This window comes from Patella vulgata, chromosome 5, assembly GCF_932274485.2.
Source record: "Patella vulgata chromosome 5, xgPatVulg1.2, whole genome shotgun sequence".
NCBI classification, from domain to species: Eukaryota; Metazoa; Mollusca; class Gastropoda; family Patellidae; genus Patella; species Patella vulgata.
Window position 1 is genome coordinate 12,808,738 of NC_065883.2, and position 12,396 is coordinate 12,821,133.

General features: G+C 34.4%; 1 protein-coding gene across 1 annotated transcript in view; it reads left to right on the forward strand.

Moving 5' to 3' along the window:
• LOC126822216 (protein TANC2) overlaps positions 1-12,396 on the forward strand; it is a 246,533-nt gene that overhangs the window by 55,822 nt on the left and 178,315 nt on the right. Inside the window, exon 3 of the mRNA XM_056101390.1 lies at positions 11,423-11,520. Within this exon, the coding sequence (XP_055957365.1) occupies positions 11,466-11,520 (55 nt within the window). The 5' untranslated portion in view covers positions 11,423-11,465. The remainder of the gene's footprint in view (positions 1-11,422; positions 11,521-12,396) is intronic.

Below are 12,396 nucleotides of genomic sequence, written 5' to 3' on the forward strand. Positions count from 1 at the left end.
TGATTTGTACAATTGACTAGGCTTACCGGTATATACTGTTGATTGCTACTCTTCTATATTTTATTAGCCATTTCATCAAGAATTTCAAGAATATCCCCAACTGTTATATTTATTTCATTTAATTTTATGAGCTATTCTCACAGATCAACAGATGTGGCATTACCTTGCAATTGTGAAGCATTATAGTACAACCCTTGACATAGTTGACGAATTGGTAGCTTGGGTGAGTATGAAGATCCTGGGTTGTCTCCCGGGGTTGTCTCCAGGAAGGTCCTCATGATTTTCAGTCTGATATCCTTTTGTCAGTGGTGCAGGACGGAAGGACCTTTCAAAGAAAAAGATCTAGTTGTTTGGATGGGATGAAAAACACTGTAACCTGAGGAAGGTCCTCATGATTTTCAGTCTGATATCCCTTTGTCAGTGGTGCAGGACGGAAGGACCTTTCAAAGAAAAAGATCTAGTTGTTTGGATGGGATGAAAAACACTGTAACCTGAGGAAGGTCCTCATGATTTTCAGTCTGATATCCCTTTGTCAGTGGTGCAGGACGGAAGGACCTTTCAAAGAAAAAGATCTAGTTGTTTGGATGGGATGAAAAACACTGTAACCTGAGGAAGGTCCTCATGATTTTCAGTCTGATATCCCTTTGTCAGTGGTGCAGGACGGAAGGACCTTTCAAAGAAAAAGATCTAGTTGTTTGGATGGGATGAAAAACACTGTAACCTGGGAAAGGGCCTCATGATTTTCAGTCTGATATCCCTTTGTCAGTGGTGCAGGACGGAAGGACCTTTCAAAGAAAAAGATCTAGTTGTTTGGATGGGATGAAAAACACTGTAACCTGGATATCGTTTAATCTTGTGTATTTAGCACTAATTTCTTTCAAATTCATTCAATATCAAATCTTTGTTTAAAATATTGTAAAAATCATTTAAAATCACCAAAAATCATCTAATTTGTACTTGTGTCCAGTTGACTGATTAATTTTGATAATGAGTGTCTAATTTACAAGAGTTTAATTTCCAGACAACTGTTCAAAAATTAATTATTATACATCAGTAATCAATTGGGTTGTTTATTTTTTAACAGTAATTTTGTAATAATTTAATTTTCTATAGACTTTCCATAAAAATTTCTTATTAATCATAAAAACTTTCAGTTATTATTTGGTATATTTAATTAGTATTATTTGATGTTTTCAGAAGTGTAATTGAAAGGTCCAAAAAGAAAGTTTTAATTGCTTATAAGTTATAATTTCATATTTTTGAAGGTGTGTATAATTTGTTAAAAGTTGTAAAAGAAAATACTAATTATTTTTTAACAATCTTTTTCAACTAACATCTTACAAAATCTAATTCCGTATCATTTGAGGTGTTCTTGTAGTAAGATAAAAAGAATATTGATGTACTGTGCAAGACATAAATATTATTTAATTTAAGCTCGTTTCTTACAAATTACATCTTAAAAATTCTAGTTTCGTATTAGCGTATGTGTTATTTTAAAAAAGAAAAAAAAATGCTGTTAGGCAAAGTAGACCCATTCGAAAATTAGTTAAAACATAGAAACACTTACATCGTCTGCTTACATCTTGAAAAATTGTAATTACGTTACGACAAGCCGTAAATGTCAAGTGGCGATCAGTGAGAGTAAGTCACCCACAGTGAAAGTAGTGGGAGAGAAATTGAAAGGCTAGAATTTTAACATCAAAGTCGTGTCAAGTCTTTCATGGTTGGATCCCCCACCATTCATCTGATTCATACTTCTGCATATCTCTGTTACCTCTTGTTATTTAATGTCACGGTATAGGGAGTGTTTCACAATCACAGTTCACCAAGATAACATTTGGGAGTTGATATTTGATAGTTTATACTCTTAGCTCGTTAGGTGAAGATGTTGAGAGCTGTCATTTAGTGACAGGTGTTGTGCATGCGATAAGGTATGCTCACTCTTTTGTTTGATGTTTTTGAATCACATTTCATGATAACATTTAAGAGTTGATATTTTGTAGTGTGTAGCTAATTGAATTAGATGAGGATGTTTAGAGCTGTTATTTAGTTACAGGTGATGTGAATGAGATATGGTATGCTTGATTTTTTATTTTATGTCATTTTAAAGGGACTGTTTTACAGTGACATTTTCTCTTAGATAACATTTAAAAAGTGGATATTTCTTAGTTTATAGCCATTTAAAAAGTGGATATTTCTTAGTTTATAGCCAATCTCATCGAGGATGTTAATTTTCGTTTAGTGACAGGTGTTATGCATGCGATAATGTATGCTTTACTCTGTTATTTAACGTAGCCTGGAGGTAGGGTGTTCGATCCCTGCATTGGTCGAGAAAGTTCATCAGGATTTTCCAATGTGGTTTCCCCTTGTCAGTGGTGCAGGACAGAGGGCCATGACAAGGACAACTGTCTAGTCATTCAGATGGTACGTAAAATCGGGGTCCTGTGTACACATTGGCATACACGTAAAAGAACCCTTGACAGTGGGAATTTGATATAAGAGTAGGCCATAGTGCCAGTGCCCGGGCAAAATTTCCCTCATAGCACACTGTAGGACATTAAACCCCATTTCATTTCAGTTATTTAATGTCCAATAGAGGGGATGTAACATAGTTCACCAAGATAAAATTTAAGGGTTATATTTGATAGTGTATGGCTGAACCTCACCAATACATAAAAATAAGGTATGCTTATTTAATATCATGATAAAGACACTGTTTTGGAATGACATTTACCTTCTCCCACCTTCCCACAAATCAAAACAGTTGTCCCAGGACATCATATACACTTATTTAGAGATGGACAGCCCTAGAAATTAATGTTTTATTAATATATAACACAATCATCATTTATGTCAACATTATCACATTTTCCCCCCAATTGTAGACATTGAACCCCCTCCCATATCTCAGAAATGCCTGATCACCACCTCAAAACGCCTGATCACCACCCAGATTCGGAATCTATGCAAAAAACTGCTCTAGAAAAACTTGATCTCATAAATTCACAGCTCAAGTGGCAACCCCCCACCCACCCTTTAGCCACCGGATTATATGCTGGGCTCACTGATTATTGTTACTGGCTGCACTTTGTGACCTTTTAGAATTGAGATATACTTTATTGTTCTTTTATGGCTTGCTGTTTTGAACTTGTTGATTAATCCAATTACTATCCAATATTCTATTATCCATAAAATTGATGAGAGAATCTTTTCTATTAACTAGTACATGATATAGAAACTAGTGCAAGGATAGATGTGTTTATGTAATATACTGACTTCATTCTTTTCCTTGATAGCTTACACACTCCTAGAAAAACCATGGCACCAGCAAGTGGTGCCAAATTGAATTCCTGGTACTAATTGGTTAGAGAGAGATGTTGATATATTTTACAGAAAGAGACACGTTGGATTACCAGTATCTCTTTTATACGAGTTAAAAGTACAAAATTAGAACAAAAATTTGTGAGTTTCTCAAATGTGAAGTGGTATCAGATGTTACATAAAAAGCAGACATACATGTAGTCAGTCTTCTGTCTCTAACGTGACAGTTGTCACAACTTAAAGTTATATGGAGTAGTTGTCTACACTCAGTTTGGATTACCAGTAATTCGTTTATACATAATAAAATAGAAAAGTTGATCAACTATTTGTGAGCTCATCAATTGAGAATTGGTATCAGTGGTTATATAAAGAGAACACATACAATACTTAAAATTACCCGGAGTAATAGCTTGAACTTGAATACAGCTTTGTAAAAGGATCTAATTTGGATTATCATCTTTTCATTTATTTTGGATTATCATCTTTCAGGTACTATTTGGATTATCAATCATCTTTTTGGATATTTTGGATTATCATCAGGTATTTTGGATCATCATCTTTCATGTATTTGGATTATCAGTCATCTTTTGGGGTATTTTGGATTAGCATCTTTCAGGTATTTGGATTATCAATCATCTTTTTGTGTATTTTGGATTAGTACCTTTCAGGTATTTTGGATTATTATCTTCTCAGGTATTTTGAATTATCATCTTTCAGGTATTTTGGATTATTATCTTCTCAGGTATTTTGAATTATCATCTTTCAGGTATTTTTGAAACCTGGAGCAGTTCGGATTTACTCATTTGTAATCTTTTCAGTTTATTATGAAATTGTGCATTTCAGACATGATCTAATTTTTCACAACTTGTTTGATCTGAAAATTATTTAACATTTGATTAAGAAAACCAAACCAAAATATTAACGCTAGATAATCTTCTGACTTGGATTAAATCATGTGGAGCTGGCTTGTTTATATTGTTCAAAGGAAATATTGCAAAATTTTAATTCAATAATTCCCTTACGCATAGGGGTCTTTAGCAGTGGGAGGAAGCCGAAGGACCGGGAGAAAATGCTACTCCTTGTCTCACGTACAAGCGGGGAATCGAAACCACACCACTTGACTCAATGACAGATCCAATGCACAAGAATTAACTATTCGCACCCCCCCCCCCCATACATACCAACACCGGTCACACTTGTAAGATATCCAATAGACAAACTGGTTGTTCCTTTAATAAATCTTTCTTTCAATATCAGAATTTTTTTATAGACACTCCAGACAGACGAAAATAGACTCACCCTGTACTGTAGACTTCTGATAATGTCAACCTTGCTAAAATAAAACCACATTTCTCTTGGGTATCTTTGAAATGCATGTTAAAATAACTCGTCCTCTTATAAACTTATCACTTAATTTAAGGTGAAAATCAATGCGATTGACTCTGTCTGAAATAACGGCAATTTTATCTTCTTTCCTTGTTTTATATCCGTAATTTACGGGGAATTACGATTTGAATAATTGAAGCAAGATTTATGAGAGTTTCAGAAGTAATCTATGAAAGTGCTTAGAATTTTAATTATATTATTTTATCGCCATTTCTGCTTACATGTTCAGTAAGCTAAAAGAAGCAAGGATTTATGTCATGGTTCCCATACTCTGAAATATTTCAAGCTTCCCCTTAAAATTTAAAGTTGTTTGAATTTGATCATATTAAACTGTAGAATAAGTCAAAGTTTCTTTCAAAGAAAATGTACAATCTTCAAAAATAAAAGATATTTTGGAACATGTTATAATACAACACTGTTTTTACTTTAACAGTGCGAATATTGCAGTTATCCATCCACAACTCGGGGTATGCCTACTATTTCAGGAAGACCTCATACCACTCATCTATGAGAATCATAGCACATTGTATGGCCATCTTCATTGGTCTGCTGTTGCCATTTTGTGACCATGTGATGTTTGAGTCAATCATGTAACATCAATATCGGTCTCTTTTGAACAAATGTTGGTCAGTTGCGTTGAACATTCCTCATTTGCGGGAAATTTTAAAAAGGGTATAAAACGTTTGTGTTTTGTTGGACACCCACAAATATTAGTTGGTCTGCGGGCGACTAAAAATCTTGAAAAGAATATAAGTTGAAAAATGGTTCAGTTAAATTCAGTATATTCAACACAAGCCAGAAGCACCTATTATAAAAATTGTTGGTTAAAATGATTTAATCAGCCTCTTTTAATTCTGGCCAGGAGTTTATATACCAATGATATTTTTATTTTGTTTTCTTTGTTAAATGATAAATTAAGTACATTTTAGCATCGATTAAGCAATGAAAGATTTGATATTTATATTGAAAAATGCAAATTTGGCACAGAAATTTGAAGCAAATGTACTGCTGTGCTTTTTTCTTGTTCATCGTTTTTCTTACCACGTCTCAGAGCTGTGGTTGCTCGATGATTAAGACGTAGGTTCCTGAACCTGGAGGACCTGTGTTTGATCCTGGTGTTGGCCGAGGGTCTGGCAAGGGACAATGTATAGTGGTTCGGAAGGGACGTAAAAACAAGGCCCCATGTTCACATTTTCGTGCATGTAACAGATTCCTTCGCCTCAGGAATTCGATATTAGAGTAGGCCATAGAGCTGCTGTTTGGACAGTCGGAGTGGAGCAGAACAGTAGGACATTAAACCACATTTCATTTCATTTCTTACCATACTAAGAGATACAGACTACGACAATCGATGGAGTAATTGTCTAAATTACCAGACTGATTTGTCTACAGATAAAAATTAATAGCAGATTTATACAAGACACATCTACATAAAGATTGTCTAACTTGCTAGGTAGATTCGTCTACAGAAAAAAAATAATAGCAGTTAGGTGCAAGATGACAGTTTCTTTAGCTGATTTGTCTACAGATAAAAAAATAATATGAGTTTGGTGCAAGATGACGGTTTCTGTCAGACTAAGATGGTTATAAATTATATAGCAAGTGGTTAGTTGAAAGAGCCAACTCGTTTACATTTTTTTTCCCTGATTAATTACTATTGTATGTGGTGTGCTTAATATTGTGCAGACTTTTCTTTCATCTTGCCATTCATCTTCTTTTTTTTCACTTGATTGTCACATCACAGACATGTTTTTATCGCACAGCATGAGATCTGTAAATAAACTGAAAATTTGTTATATAAGTATAGTATGAGTATGTCCTCTTTAAATGGCTGCAGAAAAGAAAAGAAGTAAGATTTAACTGTCAACAACCCACTCTTCATACGCCAGTCAGGGGTTTGGGTGGCGAAATGATTTACAGCGTTAAATCATACGGTCTGTCATTGAGTCAAGTGGCATGGTTTCGATTCCCCGCTTGTACATTACAGGAAGTAGGGTAAATTGAACCATATATTAGTCCCAAAATGACCTAGTTTATGCTAGTGGACGTTAAACCCCATTTCTCTTTCTCTCATTTGCCGGTCTGAGTGCTATGAGAGAAATTTTGCCTGAACTGCAGCATTTCTGCTTTATCTTCATTGAATTCCAACAGCCAATGTTTTTTTTTCTGTGTATACCAGCGTGTACCTTGTTTTTCCCATCCAAACGACTAGATATATTTCTTTGCTAATCCCACAGTCTTACACCGCTGACCTGCGGAAAATCCAGTGGAACTTGCTCAACTAGAACCAAGGTCCCATCCAAACAACTAAATACATTTTTTTGCCAACCCCTCAGTCCTACACCACTGACAAGAACAAACTATGCTGGAGAATTATGAGAAACTTCCTCGGCCAATACCAGAAAAGGAGCGAAATAGGGATGTCCTGGTTAGAGAGCCAGCACCTTACTCAATGGGGGGGGGATGGTTGAATGGTTAGCATGTGCATCATACAATGGGTGGGGGGTGAATGGCTAAGTGGTAAACATGTGCGCGCTGTATCATAAGGTCGCTGTATCATATAAGGTGTCATTTAGTCAATTGGCGTGGTTTCGATTCCCCGTCCGATTGTACATGACAAGTATTTGGGTCGTCTGTTCAACCACGTGGGTTTTCTCAGGGTCATCCGCCGATTTCCTCCCACTGCTAAACACCCTTACGCGCAATCGAATTATTGAAATAAAATTGAGCCGTGTGTTAGTCCCAAAATAACCTAGTTTTTGTCAAGTGGACTATAAACCCATCTCTCTCTCTCTCTCTCTCTCTCTCTCTCTGTGATTCATTAGATCAAGAAGTTCATTCATACCCATAGCTGCCTAAGTATAATTATAGCAAAGTTTCTCACCACTATTTCGTGTTTATTCACAGAAGTTATTGGACCTGAAGATCGAAATATTATATTGATAAATGTAGTTGAAATAATGGTTATCTGTTCTTTATAAAAAGATTTACAAAAATATCTTCAGGTGTTTTGGTCTGGTGGACATTTTGAAAGACAGTGCACTTTAAAGATGTCTGTTGATGGGCAATGGGTGGTCCACTTGCTTAATTTGTCTGTAGTTTATGACAAGATCCAAGTGACAGTTTGATACCTTTTAATGTTTAATAATCTTACGATAGGATCAATATCCTACTTTATATCTCTATCTATTCATATAGCGTTATGATTTATATACACTCTAATATACCATTGAAATAATTAGATATCAATACATACCCTTAAATCTGTATCTTTTCATATAGGCTTATGATTCATATACTTTGAAATAAATATATTTCAATACATACACCCCTCATTCTGTACCTTTTGATAGAGACTGACAATGAAACGAAATGGGTTTTAACATTCTACTTTGCGACTTACAATAAATAAACTATTGAAATAATTAATTAAATATCTATATATAAAAATCAGAAAACATTTCAGAACTAGAGACTAGTTTTGTAAGGATCAGATTTTCATTCATTTCTTGATTTTAACCACTAATAAAATATGAAGAGCCCCAGGGAAGAACGATCTAAGTCACTTTTCCAATGAACCCCAGTTAATGGCACCATCTGGTAGCAAATTAATTGTATAAGCTTTCTGAGGAACAATCAATTTCAGGTAAAAACAATCAGAGTCACATCGAACCAAGGCCCTTCTGAAATGGTCTCCCGGACAAATACGTCCATCAGACCCTTTATTTGACCTTAATTTGGCTGAAAAGTGGAAGTCAGTTGTTGTACTGGTAATTATGAGTCATATTAAACATCATTTTGAAGTTGTAATTAAACCCATGCATCAAGCATTCTCATCCAAAAGACTGTTTTGCCTTTTATGCAAAAAGACAAAAATGTGACTTGGATCGTTCTTTCCCTGGACTCTTTATATGTTTGCATGAATTTAGGCTAATATAAGTTTATGCTTATTCTACTGAAATGAATAAACTTCAATACATGTACATACCCTTGAGTTCATTAATTGAATAATCATCTATTAGATTTGATAAATTTGTAAAAGAAAATTGAATGAAGTAAGGCTAATGTAAGTTTATACTTATTTTGCACTGAAATAAGGAGACATCAATATGAACCCTGGAGATCACTCACACATCCATCAATAAATTATTTAAATGAATAAAAAATTGATCCATTTGTGAAACCGATATATGAATCAGGTTATGTTGTTTGTGTACAGGATCTTAGTTCTTCATTCTACTGGAATATCAACTTGACAGCCCACACAAAGATTCAATACCTGGACAGAAATAAGCCCTGTTTACACTTGGCCGCAATAAGCGTACTATTCTCGACATGGTACCAGGACGCGATAAATTTCAAGAAATTGTCCCGTTTATATTACTCTAAAATAACTGTTCTCGGAACTGTCCCAGGCATGCCAAATGTGGAACTCTTCCCAGAATTTTAATTTCAGTACCTTGTAAATTACCCGGATGAAAACAATTATGGCGGTTGTTTTAGTTTGGGCAGCCATTTTGACAGAACTGATGACAGAACCAATGATTGAACAGAACTGTCAAAGTTTGCGGGATAAAGGATCAATGTTCATTTGGCGCATATGCAGTAATCCATACTGAGAACCGTTTACACCACGAAAATTTAACCTTGCCGTGCCTACCTCAATTCATTGGGCACGTTACTCAGTATGGCACCCTTATGTTTGTACTGTTTACACTACGAACAAATTAATCGTGCTGTGTCTGGTACCATGCCTAGCATGCTTAAAATTTGTGATGTAAACAGGGTTATAGAGAAGGTTTCAGATTGTATTTATTAGAATATGGAATGTCCGACCCACATGCACCATCACTCTTGACAAGCGAAAACCATACTTAGAAAATCATTATGTCTCTTCACAGCCCACACAAGGATTCAAAACCAAGACAGAAAAACACAAGAATCAAATTGCATTCATTACATAGGAATTAAAAAAGAGCTATTCATTTAGACAAATCTACCATGCGTTTCTAGAGAAATGTTGATATGAAACCACTTTTTACCTATTTTAAAATATGACTCTTTTATCAGTAAAATACACCTGTAGCAATAGTTAATTTCTGTAAAGTGATGGATAGAAACTATTTTTACAAAAGTTTTTGTTCATTTTTCGCAGATTCCATGTTTATTGCAGATATACATGTCCGTAATGAGATATTAATGAATATGACATTATGTGAATAAACTGTTTATAATTCCTCGCTAAAACAGCTGTATGGCATCTATTCCTGATAATAAATATTTACAAAATCTCTCCTTTCTACAAAAAGAGGTGGCTCATCTAATTAATATGGATATCTAAATATTTAGTATTGATGGATTGGCGTTAAGGTGTAACAAAATCATGTTACAAATAAAGATCTCATTGGGTTTTTTAAGTGGGATAATAAATGTTTGTATAAGATCTTTGAGTGGAGTTGAAACATAAATTATTGTAATTCCCTTTTAATGACAGCAATTCATCATTCATATTAGACATCTTACCTTACTCTGTCACTACAACAAGAAATACCTACATGAAGATTTTTGGAATTTTCATGATTTTCTTGTGTTATAAAAGGTATTTCTGTATCTCATGCTAATCTGAGACGATAAGAAGAATGTAATTAGTGTTTGCTTGTGTAAGATACAGGGTATTTGTGCATCTACGCCATTTTCTTCGATCATGCTCAAAATACATTCAGGCCAGATACAGTTTCTATAGTGCAGGCAAATATGTAGTTAGGTTATTGTGATTTCCTACGAAGATTTTAATTGTTTTTCTCCAAACTGAAAGCGTTAAACGATTGTTTATGCTATAGACATTTTTTTTGTGGATTCTAAAATTGTGTAACTACTGTAATTAAGGATTAAAAATTTTGTGCGTGGTTTTGGTTAAACGATATAGTACCTGTCTGTCTCAACCACATGCTGACAGTAGGAAGGTAGACAAGTTTCTAACAATAACAGTAAATTAACAAGTAGTTTATATAATACAAAATACATCAGAAATAGTAAACTATGCAAACTTCGCAAAATTGATGAGAAATGGTATCTGGTGTTCTTTATAAAGGGTATGAATACACTGCTTTATGCATGACAATTGTCACCGTTTGGATTTGGTACAACAGTTTGTCTGCAGAAGGCAGTCTCGGAGGTGGGGGGGGGGGGTACCAACCAGTGGAGTCATCACATCAGAATTAAATCTGAAGGCGTGGAAATAATGATTTTTGATTTACCTGACAAAATGTCTGGCACTGCTGGAATAGTACCTGATCATTTTAACTTTTGTCCAAACAAGTATTAATAGTATCAGGAAAAAAACATCTGACCAGAAGCTGTGAATTTGTTCCTGACCTTGTCTGTGACAGGTACCTTATTTCCGGGGCCCTTATTCACAAAAACTTAAACTAAGATAAAATCGAAATTTTAAGAAATACTGCAACTTCATTGGATATATGGAAATTGATTTTACTGGTCAGCCAATCGAATTGCAGTATTTCTTAAAATTTCGATTTTATCCTCGTTTAAGTTTTCGTGAATAAGGGGCCCAGGCTAGCATAAAATTTGAATTTCAATTAATTCATGTCAGATTTTCAGTTTATCCAGTTATCTCACATCATACATGATTATAGATAGAACTCCATTACTAGTTTTATTGATCTATGAATCTTAATACCAGTTATATTTATTTCAGATTACAAGGGAGGTAAATGGTTTTAAAGTAAATAAAATGTAACATGGAACTTATCCCAGAGGAAAGACCTGACCAATTACATCCTAATTGGTACAATGGTAGGTCACTTTAAATAATCATTTCACTGACTGTCTCTTTATTAATTTATAATCATAACCAGGGATTCCACTTCAAAATTTTGTCAGTCAGTCAATTTAGCATATTTCTGGAGTCATGATTATGATTAATAAATTGTTATAAAGAGGTGGTCAATTTATAATTGTTATAATTGTTATACACACATAATAGAGAGGTATATTGAAAGTTTTACTACCAGAGCTGAATTAAAGTATATTGGGCCCCAGCCAGCACACCCATTAATTTAAAACTATTCATCACATGCAAGAATAGGCATAAACATATTTATATCTTACATTGCCATCCTTTAAACAGGAAATAACATACTTCACATTACTTTATATCACAGTTTTTATCACTTACATTATTGCATAAATTTCATGCATTTCTGGTTTACATTGGATGCAAACAAAATACTGAGATATAAGACAATTGTAAGTTTACATAGGTCTATCCAGTTCAAAGATGTTTATCAATTCATGTTTATAGTGTCATGATCTTTATTAAAACCCTGTTTTACATTTTATAAACAAGTACATGCATATATACAGTTACCTATACTTGTGACTTAAACAATATGTTAGGCAATAACTTTTACTGAATTAATATGATAATACAGGATATGAAAACAAGCTTTATCAGCTTATATAAAACAATTTTATAAGCATGTATTCAAGGGTGGATTTAGGGAGTGGGGGTGAATGTGGCACATGCCCTCCCCCCTCAATCTCAATCCAATGGGTGCACTTTAGAATGAGATTCTCAGATCACTGGAAATCACATTTCCAGGCTTTTGATTTTCGAAATTATCCGCGGGAGGCCACCTGAACGCCCTGCTGAGTGCTTCGCAATATGCG